General features: G+C 38.6%; 1 protein-coding gene and 1 long non-coding RNA gene across 7 annotated transcripts in view; one reads left to right on the top strand and one right to left on the bottom strand.

Moving 5' to 3' along the window:
• Cfap20dc (CFAP20 domain containing) overlaps positions 1 to 4,510 on the top strand; it is a 200,262-nt gene extending 195,752 nt beyond the window's left edge. For 3 of the 6 annotated variants that reach the window (XM_070018828.1, XM_070018829.1, XM_070018825.1), the window contains one exon: positions 3,801 to 4,508. In XM_070018828.1, coding sequence (XP_069874929.1) covers positions 3,801 to 3,913 — 113 coding nt within the window. In that variant the 3' untranslated portion in view covers positions 3,914 to 4,508. Of the gene's footprint in view, positions 1 to 3,800 lie in introns of all 6 variants that reach the window. The other 3 variants (XM_070018827.1, XM_070018830.1, XM_070018826.1) reach the window with 2 other exon arrangements.
• LOC138824717 (uncharacterized) overlaps positions 1 to 20,644 on the bottom strand; it is a 108,563-nt gene that overhangs the window by 70,240 nt on the left and 17,679 nt on the right. The gene's annotated exons all lie outside the window — the stretch shown is intronic.

Raw genomic sequence — 20,644 nt, 5'->3', positions numbered from 1 at the left:
GTTTCCTTCAAAACTACTTCTACTTTTTTTTCCCTTTGGTACTAAAAAAAATCAGATAATTGGGAAAAGGGAATAATTTGTAAATGAACATACCACTCTATCTACCTTGGATACACTACATTTTCCATGGTGATTATTATAATTATTTTTACTGGGTGCTAACAGTGTGATGAAGGTTATCTTACTTAGTCCCATTTAGATCTGTGACAGCTACTATTAATAACATGACTTAGGAAATGGAAACTCAGAGCAATGAATTTCCCCAGTGTCCTACAGCATCAATGTGGTAAACATGGGATTTGGATTCGACCTTGGCCCTTGTCTACATTTGTTGTGTCACATGCCTGAAGAAAGCCTTTCCCAATTCATACTTTAAGCTCTCTCACTACTGCTGGATGTTTTGAGTTATTAAGTTAGAGCTTATTCCTCATGATTATTTTAGTAGTAGTAATAGTAATAATAGTAATAGTAGCTTTTATAGTAACTGTAACTATCATTTATTGAACCACTTCTGTGTGATGACTATCAAAAGGTTCAATTTAAACTTCCACAAAACCCTATAAAATAGGCATTGTTCATAAATAAGGAAATCTAGGTCCACTGAGGTGAATTAACCCACAGATCTGCAGTCATACAAGCAGCACACAACAGAGCTCCCATTTGTCCTCAGGCAGATCGAACCTGGGGCCTGCAGCTTCTCTCAGCACCTCTGCAGTATCGACTCCCCATTTCACTACTTGTTAGTGAAATGTAGTGGTTGTAGTGGCTGCTTTTGTTTTGTATATGGATGGTTCTCATCTAAACCAGCCATGACTCCCTCTGTCACATTGGGAGCACACAGTAGATTTATTGAGGAACTGAAGTCTTTCCATTCTCTGAAGCACTCAAATGTTAAAAGGATGATGGCATTAGTATTTGAAAGTAAAGAGCATACCTGGTCTCCTTTGATGTGCAAAGGGGACCCAAAGGAAGTCGGTCATCTCTAGTATGGACTGCACATTTGAAAAGCGATTGCAGGCTCTCCACCTAGAGGAAGAGGTATAGAAAGCAGGCCTCCAGGACCACTCTTAGAGTAATGAAAGGAAAGGAAAGAACAATCTTCTCTGCCTTCCTGATCTTAATTAGAAATTGTGCCAGGTGCTCGGGTCAGCTATACTATTAATCCATCGTGGTCCTGTCATACTTCAAGGATATAAACCATCATAGCTAAGGGCACAGAAACTCATCTGGTCTCCTGTCCTAAGCAGGTTTATCTACAAAATTCTGCATCAGTGGTTGCCTCAGTTACTGCTTCACACTCTATAGAGATTATATTCCATTTGCTGGTCAACTCTACTTCTGAGTAAACTCTTCCTAACTTCCTATATGTTACTTGAAGGAAGAAAGGCTGCTGTCACTTTTCCCAAGCTTTCTCCTTTCTGGAGTTCATAATATTAGCCCAGTTTCTTTCGACTTAATGAACTCTGCCTCTGCTCATTCATGTGGACTGTGTCATGCTGACCAATCATTTCTGATAGGTAGGAAATAAAATTTCTTTTGTTTCCAAATCTGATATTTGAATATGTAGGACACTTTTTTTTTACTCTTTGCTATGCTTAAGATCTTTTAATGTAATAGCTCCCAATTAAATGTGTTACACCACTCCCTTCACAAAAACATCAGGCATGGTGTCAAAAGATAATTTTAGGTGCATTAAGATTTTGAAGAGTTTATTGGAGCACACAACTCATGAATCACTTATCACTAGACCACAGTGCTGGGGCTCCACTAAAAAGGAGACTAGCCGGGAAACTTTTATGACACATACTTGACAGCTAGGCCAAGAGATACATGTAATTGGTTAAAGTGGCAATCCCTAGTTAGAGCTTAGATTAGCAGCTTCTGATCGAGCTGAAGTTTTGTTTTACTATTCATATTGAGTTGGTCTTCTGCTTGCTTATTATGTGTGAACCCAAGGCACCAGAGCCAGCCCAGATTAATGCTTCTCAATTTTTTTTTACATATTACATTACAAAGGACACTGAAACCTGAGTTTGTCCCCCAACACTGCATTGAATTCACCAGGCAACCTTGTATGAGCTATCTCATCTTTCACACTGTAAGAGAGGGACAGTAACACCTGCCTATTCCACAGGCTCCTCAGTGTCCAAGGAGCTAGTGTGTGAGGAAATACTGAAACATCGAGGCTCTACCAATAAAACAACAGCAAGCAAGGTACCCCTTTTAAAGCCACTTCCCAAGAAATGTGACTCCCCTGATGGCACATTTCACCGCTTCAGTACATGTCCCTTGAGTACAAGATCGATGTCTTGAAATCTTTATATCCCTGACACATAGCTCAATGCCTGGTTCCAGGAAAGATCACATTATATATTTTTCATTCATCACAAGAAGGATGGCTCTGGTTGGGTTTCAAACCCTCACCACCTGGTCATGCTCTTGAACCTAATTCTAGTTTGTCAATGCCCTAATGATGACCAAGCACCAGGTAAAATGAGACTCAATCACTGCCACCTTCCATTACTCTGAGCAACGAAGTTTAAGATCATGGGGTTTGGGGTTTTTTTGTTTTTGAGAAACAGTCTTGCCATAGTCAAGCTAACCTCAAACCTAGTATTATTCTGTTTCAGCTTCCTGAATACTGCAATGAAAGATGTATGCCCTGCCTGCTTAGAACATAGGCTGTTTATTCACACTTTGCAGAAACAATTTTGCTGAGCCTGTGTTACTTGCAGTGCCTTGTTTTATGCCTACTGCCCAAGCCCTCAGGAACTGGGCCTTGGACTCAAGCTATAGGCTTCCTGTAGGAAAGAGTGTTTTTGCTAATTACCCCCCTTTACCTTTCTTCTACTACTCTTCTCTTTGGCTTAGAGGTCAGAACCTCAGCCCCTGAATTCCTTCTACAGAGACTTTCTGGAGGGCTCACTTTCAAAGACCAAAGTACTGGGAACATCAGAGATCTCAGGAAGCATCTTTGCTTAAAAAAACAAACAATCTTTTTTTTGTAGTGTTAGGAATGAAACCCAGAGCATTGTTAAGAAATTGTTTTACCACTGAACTACATCCCCAATCCTAAAACATTGCTTTGAATTTCATGTCATTTACTGAAACTGTTCATTACTTAGGTAGTAAGTGTTCTCTTCATCCAATCTGCCTAAATCACCATCACAAGAAAAACCAGGCCATGTTTATGTCCCCAGCAAATGTAGACCATCCCTACCACTAAAATCGCAGATGGCATGGCAGACAGTTTTCCAATGTGTTCTCTCCTTTATATATCTTATATTTGTCTATGACATTATCTTAATCTGTATTTGTTCAGTAGCCTTTGGGGGATGCAGGAATGAAGACTGGCTTTCTGTTTTGCCATTGAATCTGAGTTTTATTGAATTCTATATAGCTTTGGCCCATGTGCAAGTTTAGAACTGATAATTAATTTTGAATCCTTTCTATTTCCCTAATCCTAATGAACATAACTGTTTAGTCTTTTGGCTCTGTGCCTTTCTTCTTGCATTGAAAGAAAGAAGTCTCCATGTTGTTTTTGTCCTTTTGATTGTGAAGCTGGCCCTTTCCATCACTGGCTTTTCTTCTAGATCTTACAGTGCTTATGTGGTGTGTCAACATTTTCACAACATTCCTTCTTCCCAGCCTTGGTTTAAAAAACAAAACACTTGATTTAAAAAAAAAATCCTGCAGGAGAAATGGTGATCCCTGCCTCATCATCCTTCTCATGTGGCATTTAGGCATCCAGGCCCGGTGTACAGCTAACGCATCTGTGGCTCTCCTTTCCTTCTCTGCAGGTGAAGAAGATCTGAGTGTGGAAGAGGATGAGGAAGTGTTGACTCTGTTGTACGACCCTTGTCTAAACTGTTACTTTGACCCCCAGACTGGGAAATACTACGAGTTGGTATGATCCCCTCACCCAGGCTTAAGAGTAGCCACCTAGTCAGTGCAGAATAACAGCTTGAAGTCTGTAGAAAAGGTACCACAGCCTGTGTTTTGGCTACATGGGCCCAAGGAATCAAAAGGAATAGAGAGAAGTGAAGTTGTTTTGTAAATAATGTTCAATGTTAAGAATACCTACATTCTTTCTGTAGACATGTGTGACTTTTGAAATTGTGAAGGAACCCAAAGACAAGATTTTAGGACTTTTAGGACTTTAAATTGGTTCTTATTTGTTTATTCTCATCTTACAAGTTTTATTTCAAGTATTTTATATACACAAATTAAGAGTTACTCATTCAAATTTTTTGCAGTGTTAATCAAATGATGGCTTGATATACTACAGAAAATGTATTCTTGTTTAAAAGATATCTGGTACCTTTAGTTTTATGATGTATTTATATTAAAAAATAAAGTGTGACAGTCTAAAGATTATCTTTTAAACTGCCTTTTTCTATTTACCATACAGTCTTTCCTAGGTTAGTTTTGTTGTTGTTGTTTTTGTCGGTAGTGGAGCTTGAACTCTGGGCCTGGGCGCTGTCCCTCAGCTCTTCAGCTCAAGGCTAGCACTCTACCACTTGAGCCCAGCACCACTTCTGGCTTTTTCTGCTTATGTGGGGCTGAGGAATCGAACTCAGGGCCTCATGCATGTGAGGCAAGCGCTCTACCACTGAACCCCCATAGGCTAGTTCTTACTGATAGACACTTAAAAAAGAAAACAAACTGGTCAGACTTCACAATCACATTTTATTGGCACTGGCCCCACTATTTCCATTTCATTTTAGTTCATCCAGAGTGTGCAAAGATCATAGTAATGTTAATCATTTGAGCTACTTACTCATTGTGCTTGTTTTACTCTTTAATCTTTTACCAATTATCTTGGAGTTCTTAGCATCTAACTCTGTGGATCCAGATTTAACAAGAATTCACCCTTTGAACACAGCATACCTGTGACTTGGGCCTTAGAAAAATCTGGAAAGCTTTCTTTGGTCTGAATCACAAGGCAAAAGTTGTGTATTTCCTACATTCAGGGAGACAGCCTTGAATTGTGTGCCAAGTCATTAATATTGAGCTCGAGGAAGTACTTATTGTATTAGCAGGCATATTTTGTTATTTAATAAAGATTTTTAATAAAGAAGAATACCCTAGGAAATGAAAAATTATTGGTGTACAGTTGAATTTGATGGTAGTACTATAATTTCATTTAATGTTGCCCGATCAAGGAAATAATAGCTTTTACTTTCATGAGTAGATTTGGGCTCCTGTTCAAGGGATCATACATTATGTAGAACCATGTTTGTATTTGATAAGCTTTTAATCCTATTCTTCTCAAATATACCTTTATTATGAATTTCTAAGCCCGTCATACTTACAAAATGAAAATCCACAAATGAGGCTTCACAATGCATGCAGAATAATATGAGCTGGGTTTTCTTGATGTTGACCTTGAAGGCTGGAGTCCAGTAGGAAGGCCTTCTTCTGCTTTAAATAGTCTCAGGACTATCCCCATAAATAGAGAAACCAGGTAAGTCTGTGTTCGTTAAAACTCATAAATACCAAAAAATACCTTGAGCTGTTTTATGCAAACAACTTAAGGGTACGAAGTGAACCCCAGTGCAGAATGCTACAGATGGATTTGAGCTAGGACCTCAATGATGATAGAGAACTCTATTTGGATTCTTGAGTTGTAAGTACAGATATCCTTCATCCCATCCCAGAATTTGAAGATAGCCAGAACAACAAGGCTCCAGAGGCCCCAGGAATCTGGGCAGGGATCCCTGGAGCAGGCAGCTCACAGTTGCTCACAACCATTGAAGAACACCAATGCCTGTGTTATGCTTTGTTGTCTCCAGTCTCTTCTCAAACTGCAAGAAGTTGGTAGGCCAACTTCTCCGGTATTCCCAGGACGATACAGAATGAAGGTGAAAGAGTCCCTGAAGAAGAAAATGGTGCTGCTGACAGTATCCTACAGGATGCTAAACAAACAAAAAGTGTCTACCTTAGAAATCTGGAAGTGTTCTCTGCTGCACACCTCTGAGTGATCTTGCTGCCTTCTCTCTTTCTCTCTCTCTTTCTTTATAACTTTGTCAGCTACTCAGGCCTCCTGCCAGAACACTCAACTATTCCACAGCCCATATATCCAACCACTTAGAAATAGTAACACACAGGTTAATATTAACACACCCATCCAACACACTTATGATCCCTTTCAACAGACTTCAGTATGTCCAGACTGCTTGGACACTCTTAGCCCTGGAGGGAGGGGTCATACCAACTCAATTTCAATTCAAAAGTACTGAAGTTGGGATTTCATTTGACCTAGTTTGATCTACTAGCCACCAGGACCCTCTTCTACGAATGTGAGAGGGAGGTAGACAAAAAAATTTCTTGTGAACTGAGTAGATATTCCAGAGGCACTTTCTACATAAAGCTTAGACACTTTCTACATTTTGTTTGCCATTTAAAACAGCTTTATTTCTGTTGAGCAGTTTTCTACAGAAGGAACAGATGTACTTTACATTACCACCTTTTTTCGGGGGGGAGTGGGTTGCCAATTCTTGGATTCCAACTCAGAGCTCGGATGCTATCCATGAGCTTTGGTGCTCAAAACTAGTGCTGTACTACTTTCGGTCACCACATCATTTCTGGGTTTTTTTGGTAGGTAATTGGAGATCAGAGTCTCACAGACTTCCCTGCCCTGGCTGGCTTGGAAATGTGATACTCATACCTCAGCCTCCTAAAGTAGCTAGGGTTGCAGGTATGAGCCACCAGCACCCAACTACACTGCCACTAGTGCAACTAGTCTAGGTGGAAACTCATTTAAGAGGTTATGTGTACCCCCTGGTTTTCAACTTTGGCTACAGATTATAATCTCCAGGGAAACGACACCCATGCTGCACCAACAGAGATAGATTTCACTGGTCTTAAGTGCCACCTGGACTTCTGGAGTTTTGTTGTTTTTTTGGGGGGGGGAGGGGAGGGTCCGGCCATGGGGCCTAAACTCTGGGCCTGGGCGCTGTCCCTCAGCTCTTCAGCTCAAGGCTAGCGCTCTACCATTTGAGCCACAGCACCACTTTTTTTCTTTTTATGTGGTGCTGAGGAATCGAACCAAGGGCTTCATGCATGCAAGGCAAGCTCTCTACCACTGAGCCACCTTCCCAGCCCTGGAGTTTTTTTTTTTTAACTTCCTCTAGCAATTCAAGGTTGAGAATTGCAGTCAAAGTTGAGAACCTTACTATAGGTTGGGCCTGATATGAGGACAGTGTTTTTGCTTAATACTATATATACCTTTGGGAAAGAAGCTATAGTAATAGTTTCTATTTTCAAGACCTTAATTTCTATTTCTTATTAAATGTAAAGCATTTATATCTCTGGAATGGACCAGAAAAATGGATAAATGGATTAGCTCAATAGGGAAGACATCTTTTTTTAATTATTATTTTTTATTGTGAAAATACTGTACAGAGGGGTTACAATTACATGGGCAAGATAATGAGTACATTTCTTATCAAGCATTGTAGCCTCCTCCTTTGTTTCCCCTTCCCATCCTCCCCCTACCCCTCCACCCAATCTCCTCCCCCTTCCTCCCACCCCTCCCCCACACCAAAGTCGTAAAGTTCATTTTCGACATACAACTTGTACGTCTCATTGTTGCAATGGGTCCACCTGTATCCCTATTTAAATGATTTGTTTTTTCCCTTCCCCTCCCCAAATTATTTCAACATCAAATACAGTGAAAGCAGGGGTTATACCGTGGGAGAGGGACATACAAAGCAACAAAGAAATAATCTTATAAATGTGTTGGAAACGATCGCATGAAAGAAAAAAACATTTGAATAATATCTTAGGGTTCATTTCCCTAACATCAACTTATCTGACCTTTTCTGCTTGACTCAGACATATACTAGTTATTGCAAATAAGGGAAACCATGGGACCTATGTTTCTTTGGGCCTGGCTTACTTCACTTAATATAATTTTTCCAAGTCTTTCCATTTCCTAACAAATGGGACAATGTCATTCTTTCTGATGGAGGCATAGAATTCCATTGTGTATATATACCACATTTTCTTGATCCATTCATCTACTGAGGGGCATCTGGGTTGGTTCCATATCTTAGCTATGGTAAATAAGGCTGCAAAAAACATAGTCGTGCTGGTAGCTTTAGTGTGGTCTTGTTTGTGAACATTTGAGTAAATGCCCAAAAGTGGGATTGCTGGGTCATAGGGGAGCTCTATGTGGAGTCTTTTGAGGAACCTCCACACTACTTTCCAAAGTGGTTGAACAAGTTTACACTCCCACCAACAATGCAGTAAGGTTCCCTTCTGTCCACATCCCCTCTAGCATCTGTTGTTATTAGAGTTCTTGATTATAGCCATTCTAACTGGGGTGAGGTGGTATCTCAATGTTGTTTTGATTTGCATTTCTTTTATGGCTAGAGAGGTTGAGCATTTCTTCATGTGTCTATTGGCCATCCTTCTTTCCTCCTCAGAGAAGTTTCTCTTTAAGTCTTTAGCCCACTTATTTATTGGGCAGTTGTTTCTTGGAAGATTTGTTGTTGGGGGATTTAATTTTTTGAGTTCCAGGTATATTTTAGATATGAGAGCCTTGTCCGTTGTATGGCTAGTGAAGATCTTCTCCCAATCCATGGGCTTTCTATTGATCTTGCTAGCTATGTCCTTTGCCATGCAGAAGCTCTGCAATTTCATGCAATCCCATTTGTCCAACCTTTCTTTGATTTGTTGTGTTTCTGGATCTCTATTAAGAAAATTTTAGCCTGTGCCAAGGAGATCTAGGGTTTCTCCTATTCCATCCTGTAATGTTTTCAGAGTGTCTGCTTTGACTCCGAGGTCTTTGATCCATTTGGAGTTGATTCTGGTGCAGGGTGATACAGAAGGATCTAGCTTTAGTTTTCTACAAGTAGTTAACCAATTTTGCCAGCACCATTTACTGAAGAGGCTGTCTTTCTTCCATTCTATTTTTTAGTTCCTTTTCTCAATGTTGTTTTGATTTGCATTTCTTTTATGGCTAGAGAGGTTGAGCATGTCTTCATGTGTCTATTGGCCGTCCTTCTTTACTCTTCAGAGAAGTTTCTCTTTAAGTCTTTAGCCCACTTATTTATTGGGCAGTTGTTTCTTTGAAGATTTGTTGTTGGGGGATTTAATTTTTTGAGTTCCAGGCATATTTTAGATATGAGAGCCTTGTCCATTGTATGGCTAGTGAAGATCTTCTCCCAATCTGTGGGCTTTCTATTGAAGGGAAAGACATCTTAAGATAATTTTTCAAACTGACTCTCGTGTAGTCAACACTTGCAGATGACTTTCAGTCATCAGTCTATAAATTGTTATTTTTACATAACCCAATTAATAGGAACTATGAAAAATAATGGTCAGCTTTATGTGGTACTAGATCAATGATTTTGTTTCCCTAGGAGTTCATAAGTTTTCTCTCTCAATGAATTTTTATTTTCCATTAAATAGTCAACTTATGCAAAATACATACTTTTGTAAAATATCATGCTCTGTAGTATTTCTCCATAGTTTTAGACTGGCTTCATTTAAATTATTTGTTTTAAACCCATCTTCCTGTTTTTGAATTACAAACTCTGTTTAATAACTAAGTATAGTATAGTCACACAATGTGGAACCCCAAGGATAATTAATTAAAATAACTAATTTTTAAATTGCCCTGTGGCTTCAATCACTGATCTAGCTGCTGGAAGTTGCTGGGACTATTTTTAAAGCTTTGGTATGACAGAAAATATGGCAGCAAAACTTAGTTTATTCTAGGTCACAGCCAATGACTCTTAAACTGTAATCAAAAATTGGGGGAATAATGAAAATTAAGAATTGCTAAACCATGTATGGTTGTGTAACTTCTATTTCATACATCATTCATTTTTTGCATTTCAGGAAAGCTAGGCAATAAAGAGAATTCTTGTCAAGCAAATCCTATTTTCTCTTTTTCTCCCAGTATAATAGTTGAGATAGAATCATCTAATTGGACCTAGGAAGGACAATCAAGAACATTTCTTTCAATCCTCGGACTCTACAATTGAGAAAAATGAGATTCAGATTGGGAAGCTAATTTTCCAAAGGCATTCAGTTTCAGAGAGCAAAATGGAATCCTTGATTCCTCACTTCTGAAACACTGCTTCTCCCACTGTGGGGAAACTAAGGTGAGAATTTCAATGACAGGCTCAGATGGACACCCCACTCTCGCACAGAGCAGGCTGCTAGGTAGGACTTTGAGATATGTGGCTCTCAGCATTTCCTTCTCTTCTCTCTGGGCCAGTTCTTTCTTCCCTAAATTGCCATCCTTTATACCACAAGGTTCAGCATTGTCCATCATATATTCCAAGAAACAAGATTTCCATTGCCTGTTCATAAATGCAGGAGTGAAGAATAGGTCCATGGTCCAAGTTGGAAGGTACTGGAGAAATAGGCTGGTCATTCGTCTTTGCTGGAGAGGGTTTCGGAGGCTTTTTTTCTTCTTCTTTTTTTTTTGTTTTATTTTTTTGTATCCATTGCTTGAGCCATACCCCTAGTCTTGCAGTTTCGTTATTATTTTGAAAATGGAGTCTTGGAGACTTACCTGCCTGGACCTATGAACTTATGGTCCTCTGGTTTTCATTCCCTTAGTATCTAGGATTGTAGGCATAAACCACCAGTACCCATTAAAGCTTCATTCGCTTTACTAAATGAACATACCCAAGAAGTTTCCAAGGGAGAAGTGGAATTTGCAAGGACTTCTCAAATGCATTTATCTACAGAGCATTTTTCCCCTGGAGCATCTCAGAATCTTATCCACCCACAGAACTGCTGAGAAGTGCCACTGAAGACCATCGCTTGTCTGCAGCCTGGGAATTCTGACTCCCACAGTCACTGGAAGAAATGTCCTCCAGTTTGCTTGTTGTGTGGTTTGGTGCTTGATGAGTTGTTATATTGTTTAAGTGGGAGTTGCAAGTTGTTTTGCCTTTTTTCCCCATGGTCTACTTTGCCAATATATTTCACAGATCTCTAACCAGGCTGTAGCAAAATTATTGTTCAGACTCACTTTTCTCCCAAAACAGGTCATATTGAAACCTGAATATTACCTATATCTGGGGCTTTGGTTTTCTCAGATTAAAAAAAATCTTTCTCAAAAATATATATGAAAAATATTCTTTCTCATATTTAATTATATGAACTTATAAGTTTGTATAACTATAAGTAATATAGTTAACTCATTGCAAAGGATAAATCTAAGTGAAGGTTCATTGTGAATAATTGAGCTTTATATCTTAATGAATATTCTGGTTCTGGTTTGTGTGACTTTAATATAATTTACAATCACATTAAGTCAAAATAATTTGACTTATAAGAATTAAATTACCAGTAAACATGAGCCACAGATAACACTAATTTCTACTGCTGACATATTCTTCTGTACTTAATCACCTGTAATTCTGTGAAGCATTACAGAAGTGAAATGTGGGAAATAGTATTGATTGGTTTTTATCAGCCCAACTTATCATTGTCAGGGTTTATGCTGAACCTGGCAAGATTTAAGCATACAAACTTGTTCCTAATAGTAGTAAGTATTGTCAATATTTTAATCTGCAGATCAGAAGAAATTACCTCTAATTTGCTATAGTGAAAACTTATCTTAAACATTGGGAAAAGAAGGTCCATAGGATCTTCATAGTTGAAAGTTATCTGTGAGTATTTAACCTGAGTCTGGAAGGAGAAATTATTCTTGGTTAATTTCTGATCATATGCCATTCTATATGATAACTTCTACTAAAGATGGAGTTACAACAAATGAATCATGTGATGGGATTGAAATTAGCCCAGTTTTGCTTGAGACCTTCCTAAACCAAGATTATCTTTAAAAGAAAATCAGTCAAAAGTTCATTATTTGGTTTTCCTTCTGTATTAGTCAACTTTACACACAACAAAATATCTGATACAAGCCACTTATATCATGAAGAATTGAGCACACAATTTTGGAGGTTCAAAGTCTAAATGACCCACTATCTACACTGTGGTGAGGCCCACCTCTTATCTACACTACCTTATAGCAAGGATCTCAAAAGCGCTAAGCAGTAATTATAATCCCACACCAAGAGCAGATAGAAAACAAGGCCAAATTCAAGCTTTTACAACCGTGACAACTACATTGGAAAGAATGTTCCCATTTGATCTAAAGAGGTCCCATTAGACCCTACCTCTTAAAGCTTCCACAGGAATCATAGCAGCTTCTCTTGGGAAGCCAAGTCTACTCAGAGAATTAGGGGACGTTCCACCATGCTACAATTGCAAAAATGCTTACAAACATTTAAAAACCCCAGAAAATTATACACTTTAGCCAATTGAATTGAGTTGGCTTTTTAAAGGGCTTCCTTTTTCCTTTAAGTTCTTTTTGGGTTTTGGGGGGTGTTACTTTATTTTTATTTTTTATGTTTTTAATTTATTGTACAAGTGATGAACAGGAGGTGTATAGTTACATAAGTAAGGTAATAAGTACACTTCTTTTTAAACACTGTTACCCCCTCCCTCATCATCTCTAGCTTATCACTTCCCACTCCCCTCCCTCCTGTTGTAAAGTTTATTCTCAACATAGTGTCTAGTGAGTATCATTGTTGCATTAGTTCATCCTTTGTCCCACTGTTTCTGTGATTTCCTTTCCCTTCCACGGGTCAGATCAAGACATAGATACAGAAAACTAAAACAGAAAGAAAAAGCAGAAATAATTGCATACAGGACATAATAAGAACCTCTGATTTCCAATTCTGTGAGTTCATTTGCTACATTTCATTATATATGGTCCTATGCACTTAGTGATTGGTCTATTGTGATCTTCTAATAAGTATATATAGACATAGTCTAGTTATTTTATTGTAAAGGTGATGTACAGAGGGATTACAGTTACATATGTCAGGTAATGAGTACATTTCTTTTTGAACCTCTTCCCTAATTTTATCCCAGCTTTTCCCTCCCAACCTGCTTTCCACACAAGTTATATAGTTCCTTTTCAACACAATGTGAGTATCACTGCTGACTTAATTCACCCTTTGTCCCACCATTTCTGTTCCCCCCTTACACTCCCCCAAAACAGATAAACTTACATACATATTTATAAAATACGGAATTCAAAAACAGAAACAAAGAAGAAAATAAAAACAAAAAGCAAAATAACCAAAAAACCTCTTGTTTCTATTTCTTGGAGTTCATTTAGATAAACATCATTTTATATGATCACACACACATAGCTATTGAGCCTTTGTGATCCTCTCCTAAGAATATCCTCTGTTGGTCTCTGAATGTTTAGAGTCCTGTTTAATCAGTCATGACCAAGTGAAACTTTTTGCCTTTTACTATCCATTGGGTTTACTTGTAGATTTATAGGCATATTCTAATTATTACAAATGAGCAAAACTGTGCAACCTATGTTTCTTTGGGTCTGGCTTACTTCGCTTAATATAGTTTTTTCCAGGTCGTTCCATTTCCTTACAAATGATGCAATATCATTCTGATGGAAGCATAGAATTCTATTGTGTATGTATACCACTTTAATTTCTTTTTGATTGGTCAAAGAAATCAATTGTATCTATCATGGGCTAATTTATTTTTCATTTTTATTTGTTGTGCCAGGGTTTGAACTCAAAGCCTGGCACTTGCTCTATCACTGGAGTCATAATCCCCAGCCAAATGCAGGCTAAATTTAGTAAGCAAAATATCTGCCCATGTGCAGAAACATACACACATATGTGTGCGCACGCACGCACACACACACACACACACACACACACACACACACACACACACACACACACACATACACACCAGTCCTTATCTTAGACTTTTAATATCCAGATAATTCTAAAATTCAATTAAAAAAGAAGAAAATAAAATTCATCTAGACATCTATGTCAGAATAGTTTAGTTATAATATTTCTAACTATTTCAAGAGTTATGTTAGATGTTAGGTACTCTCAAGAATATTTTAAAGTGGTTTGTGCTTGTTTGTTTGTTTTTATTTTTAGTGGTGTTTGAGCCAGCCTCTAGCCATAAAACTGGCTCTCTTTTAGCTAAGTTTAAGAATCCATTCATGCTTCAAAGCCCAGAGAAACAGAAAAAGAATATTTTCAGAGATTTCTGCTATAATCTTCTTTAATACATTTTCAATGGTCTGCCATCATATAGCATTTTTTATATAATTTAGGGAATTTCTTTCTGTTTGGCCAGTTATTTTTAGTCTAATATAGAGACTGTCAATAGTGACTGCACAGTGCATCTAACAGCATTCTACAGAAATTTTCATATGAAGATTTTTATGAAGATTCTTATCCTTCCTCCAGTCTAGACTGTGAAGTGAGCAGAATGATATTTAACAGCTCCCCTAAATGATCCTGTTGTATAGACAAGGCTAAGATGTAACAGTCAAACCTGCTATCATTTCTTGTCTTTTCTTCTCTTTTTGACTTCGCATGGTGCTTAGCATAAGCAGTTTGGATATTTCCAAGAGGACATGGTATCTATGACATCCAACAGTTTCAATCAGCAAACTAAGCATCACTTGACAGATTGTATCTGTGGGCAATCTAGTAATGTCCAGATGACTTACTCTAGCCCCATGTGGTTGCTGATTGTTAGAACAGAAGAAAAAAAATACTGTTTGGCTTTGCACTCTTCAGTCTCATGGTATATACAGTTCAAATTAAACAACTCATTCTCCTGCCAGTCATATCTGTGTTTCTACTTCCAAACTGATCAAAAGAGGAAGATTAACTGAGCAAATTAAAGTGATGGGAGCCACTGTTTCAGACTAGAATCAATACATAGTTACCCCTTATCCTGGGGGATAGGTCTCAAGAACCACCCCACACACACACTGTGGATACCTCAAACTGAATAGTACCAAACCTTGAAGATACTACCTTTTATTCCTATGCATCCATAAAATCTGATGGGATTTAATTTATAAATTAGTCACATATACACAGTAAACATAGGATGATTAGGCAGTATATTGTAATAGAAGTTGTATGAATGTGCTCTCTCTGGTGTCATATTTTCAAACCTCAGTTAATTACAGGTAACAGAAAGTACAGAAAAGACAGAGTGTCCCTCCCAGATAAGGCAGCACAAAGTAACTACTCTATGACTAGGATTATCCAGTCACAAAACTATTCAATTCTTAGTTACATTAAGTCAAATCCTATTAGGAAGCTTGGGGTTTTCTATTTACAGTAGCTCATAGATCTTTTTTCCCTCCACATCAAAATGCATTTATTCCAATCTGAGCAAAAATGTAGACATATGGCTATAGCATTCTTCTATATGTGAGAACTGAAGAAAGGTTCTGGAAAATTAAAAGCCCTGTTTAAATCACCTTGGGGTCAAATCTATAGTGCACAGTCTCAAATGGGAAGTACTCTGGCTTTGAAGAATGAACACATTTTAGACAATAGAAGACAAGGCACAGAAAAGAGGGCAAGAGCAGGAAGATGGGTGAAGGGAAACAGCCAGGTAATAATCAAGTCAGAGGGGACTTGGAGGAGCCAAGGATGTGTGCAGTGTGCAAACTGGGTGATAACCATTGAGGATGAGAACCTATTTTTCTAAAATCTTTAAGGACAATTTGATCTCTGCTAGCTGGAAAACTTAAAAGCGATTCTGACTAATGAACTACTCATTAAAAAGGCTCAGCACATAGTAAGCACTTAGTGACTGTTTCCAGTTGTGGTGATTACAGTGCTTGGACTTATTAGACAAAGGACTTTTCAAGTCTGGACCTCCTAATCAGGTACAGTGGCTCATACCTATAATTCTAGCTGCTCAGGAGGCTGAGCTCAGGAAGCTCAAGGTCCAAGACAAGCCTGGGCAAATAAATCTAAGAGACTCTTTCACAACCAATTAAAAGTTGGGCATGATGGTGCAAGCTGGTCATTCTAACTATGAGGGAAGCATCAATAGGAAGATCATGATCCAGCCTGGCCCAGAAAGAAAGTCAGGCCCTGTTTTTTAAAAATTACATGTTTTTAAAATACTTTATTGCCCTGAACTATATTAAAAATTAGAAGCCGGGCGCTGGTGGCTCACACCTGTAATCCTAGCTACTCAGGAGGCTGAGATCTGAGGATCGCGGTTCAAAGCCAGCCCGGGCAGGAGAGACTGTGAGACTCCTATCTCCAATAAACTACCACAAAAACCGGAAGTGGCGCTGTAGCTCAAGTGGTAGAGTGCTCGCTTTGAGCTGAAGAGCTGGGGGACAGCACCCAGGCCCAGAGTTCAAGCCCCACGACCGACAAAAAAAAAAATTAGAAATGGGTGTGTATGTGTGGAAAATTAGAAATGTGATGTGTGTGTGTGCACATGTGCATGTGCACACACCAGTACTGGGCTTTTAAATCAGGGTCTAGCACTAAAATGCCTATTTTTAAAAAGGGGTAGGGGCATGGTTCAAGTGATGGAGTGCCTGCCCAGCAAGCAAAAGTCCATAGGTTCAAATTTCAGTACTGAAAAAAAAAAGTTAGGACCTCTTATGGTGTACCTTGGCTATGGAATTATTTCTAAAAGCTTGGATGGACATGAGCATACTTTTCCATATATATTTTCAGAGTTTAATATTTTGACCAATAAGACTAAGCTTTTTATCTTTTTTAATGCTTTATCAGTATTGAGGGAGAAAATGGGAATATCAGCTTCATCCAAGAAGCTCTGAGAAAATTAGTACTTCCCTAAGAATTAGAGAAACAGAAAAACCCATAGTTAAAAACTTACTATCTGGGGCCATGTAAGAAAATAAGCACTTTAGAAATTCTTAGCAACTATTTATTCAGAATCTGTAATAATTCACATCTGATCCATTTGGCTCAAACAATTGACTCCAACATGAATTTTCAGGACTTTATTTCTGAGTAAAAAAAATCCAAAATCAAACTTCAGAAATGACTAATTGCAGGCCACCCATGTGTGTTAAAGATTTCTTGCTTTATTTTTCATAGTACTGTGTAAAGTTGCCCTGAATCATCTTGTTTTAACTATCAATACATTAATATGGCTTTTATTTGAGAGCATATAATTCATATTTTAAATAGTTAACAAATACTTGTTTAAATAGAGCTAAAAAAATCAAATGTAGTCTAATTCCAAACTGGTTCTCTTCTTCATAGCTCGAATCAATGAAGTTTTTCTAATGACTGGGTAAGATTGTATGAACAAAAAAATAATAATCCCATACAGTTTTGTCTTTTTTATTTGGAAAGCCAGTTAACCATTACTAATATTTCCCCAAATATTTCTTTTTTGGGGGGGGGTCTGGTTGTGGGGCCTGAGCTCTGGGCTTGGGCGCTGTCCCTCAGCTCTTCAGCTCAAGGCTAGCGCTCTACCACTTGAGCCACAGTACCACTTCCGGCTTTTTTCTTTTTGCTTATGTGGTGCTGAGCAATCAAACCCAGGGCCTCATGCATGCAAGGCAAGCGCTCTACCACTGAGCCACCTTCCCAGCCCCTCCCCAAATATTTCTATCCACAAGTTATCCACAGAACCACAGTTTGCAGCCATCCTGCTCAGAGGTGTCTGCTACACTACATAACTGGGAGGGTGGAAGAATTCACAGCCTGCTGGGAGCTGTTTCCACCCCAGTGGGGTGTTATAAGCCCACTAAAGTAACAAGCAGGTTTTTTTCCTGTCTTTAGTCTCCTACTAATTCCAGCACTATTAATTTCCATTCCCAATACCAAGCTATATACAGAAATGTACATATCAGCTTCAACAATAGTGAATACTATAAATTACTCCTAATGCTTCCAGAAAGTTATTTCATCCACTTCAAATGATAAAAGGCATTTGTAGCATCTCTTGATTCATCCTGGACCATCCAGGGCTCTGTTGTCACCCTGCCACATGGCCACAAGCCATAGACAATAGAAGCACCATCATAACTATCACTACTTCAGGCTTATGTGCGAAGCTCAGTAGTTTTTAATGCACTTGACAAATACTTGCATTTGACAAATACCACTAGTTTATAACTCCAAGACCGTCCACTATAATTTGACCTAATGAGTCATTTGGGTAGGCTTTAGACTACAACTCTCATCAATGCTCTATTCTACCCCAGAAATCCAAGTTGTAAAAGACCATCTTCATCTTTATGATCAATCCAACGATTTATTGAGCTCTCCCTGTGTTCCCAGTCATTGCAATGAACTGCATACATACCTTTTCTCAAGAAATCCTCATAGTGTCTCTTAGATAAGAATTAATCCATTTTATAAATTAGGAAGCTGAAGCACAAATAGGTTCAGGAATTTTCTGAGTAGAAATGCAGGTAACTAAATGAATGCAGACAATATCAACCCTCAGGACTTAACTTTTGGTGGCACTCGGTCAAACAATTGTTCTAATAATGACCAAAGGCATATTGCTTCTTGATGAAATGTTCATTGTGGCATCTTGCTTCCTGATCTGGTGCTAGCTCCACAGTAGAACCTTACAAACTGCTTTCCTATATATGTACTACACTTTATACTTAAAAACAATCTACAGTTTGTTAGTCCATGGAGAACTTACTTTTATATTCTCCTAAATACATTCAAAGTTTGTGGATAGTTTTTGTATATTAGGAACTTTCTCCCTATTACCTGTGAATTTAATAAGAGGAAAATGTTTGACATGACCGGCGGGTATCATTCCAAAAATCTATTTCTTCTCCACACAGCATCTTTCATGTTCTTCCCATCTTCCTAGCGTTTCTATAGTAACCTGGTATCTTCAGCCACCACCTTTTTGGTTGGCACTAAAGGATCATTTATAATCAGCCCTCTATTTCTTCTGAAATGAGTCCTCCAATTCATGACACAACAGATAGTGTGGGAGTTTAACAGAACCTGAAGCATTTATCTTGAGTTACAGTCACATGTTCAGAGGAGTGAAAAATATCAAGAATCCACAGCCTTGAGGGACTCAGCTCTTAACCTCATAACTAAAATAAAGAACCATGGTAGTTCTAAAGATCAACCTGAGCCCCCTCGAATCGATTACCATCACCTACCACTTATACAATGAAGCCTACACTTAGCCAGAAAACAGCCACATCTGAAAAAGGAAAGTTACAGAAACTCATCTTTCCTAAGCTCAGTATTCTTTTTCCCCTGGAGAGCCTCTAGCCTTCCATTCACAGAACAGGATAAAACCAGGCTTTTTTGTCATAGTAACTAATTAAGTCCCATGCTCCAAGCCTGTCATGGCAGAAGCAGAAGAGTCATTTGAGCTGCGTCTCATTACCTCAAAGGGATTTACATTATCTCCCAGTGGAAGAAGACATACCCTTGTACCCTGGCAGGGACCCACAACAGTCCCCAGCAGAGAAAACGGCTATCATTCGCCTCTGAACTTAAATCTCATTACTGGATCACACTGCTTGTCATACAGTATGTTTGATGATTTGCCTTCTTTAAATACCCATAGTTAATTTATGAACAGCTCAGTTACATTGCATTTGTCAGATGTGGAGAATAAAATAACTAATTTTTAAAATGTAAACAGAATTCACCAAACCAACTCCATTCACAGTCTTTTCCCAGCCGTAGACATCTCCATCCCAACTGAGAACACTTTAAATACTGATCATGTAAAACTTTCTCAGAAAGAAAACACCAAGCTAGCTGGATGTGGTGGCATATACTACTAGTCACAGCATTGGGGAAGCTGAGGCACAAGGACTGTCAGTCAAAGCCCATCTAGACTACTTCTCAAAATCCTATCTCAAAAAAAAATCTGGGTTCAAGTGGGTCATTTATTCTAAATATTCTTTCAAGTGGAAAAAATACAAATCCTATACATGTTCTTTCAGAAAATGAAACACAGAGAACACTTTGCTAAACTTATACTCTGAGACCAGCATTGTCTTGCTAGCAAGCCTTCACCAGAGAAATGTCAGAGACAAAATAGGAAAAGAAATTAAAAATTTGTACATAGTCATAAGCACAACATCGTGATGAACTCACCTTTATTTCAGAAATATACCACATTCACAAAAAGGAAAAGAATTTTAAAATCCTATATCCATTTATGCCAAATACGCTAGAAACCAGACACAAGAGAATGATAGGTGTTATCTTTAAAACTATATATTCTCCATCAAACTTCACAATGTTGAAACACATGTTTCACTTTGGTGATTAAGAATGTCACAAGAGCCAGGCACCAGTAGCTCACGTCTAAAATCCTAACTATTCAGAAGGTTGAGATTTGAGGATTGCTGTTCAAAGCGAGCCCAGGCAGAAAAGCCCATGAGATTTATCTCCACTAAGCCACTCAGAAAAGGCTGGGAGTGTGGTGCTGTGGCTCATTTAGTAGAGTGCTAGCCTTGAGCGCAAAAAGGCACAGGGAAGGAACAAGGAACAGTACCCAGGCCCTGAGTTCAAGCCCCAGGACCCACAAAATGAGCTCCCATCAACCCCAGAACGTGTCTGCTCCTTCCAGCCCATCTTGAAATGATAAAACTATCCATTTGTGGTTAGCAAAGAATGGGCAACTCCGATTGGTTAAGCCTAGTCACGTGTCCACCCTGAGCTAAGAGGAAGGTAGGATATGATCTGATGCTAGCAAAAGTGGGAAGGAGACTGGGTAAACCCCAACAATAACCACAACCCTTAATACAAAAACAGTCCAAATCACTCCATTGCAAAAAGGGGGAGGGGTATTGAGAGAG

This window comes from Dipodomys merriami, unplaced genomic scaffold (assembly GCF_024711535.1).
Source record: "Dipodomys merriami isolate MVZ:Mamm:240054 unplaced genomic scaffold, mDipMer1.0.p SCAF_13, whole genome shotgun sequence".
NCBI lineage: Eukaryota > Metazoa > Chordata > Mammalia > Rodentia > Heteromyidae > Dipodomys > Dipodomys merriami.
The sequence above is the reverse complement of the archived record's forward strand: the minus strand, read 5'-3'. Positions and strand labels throughout refer to the sequence as shown.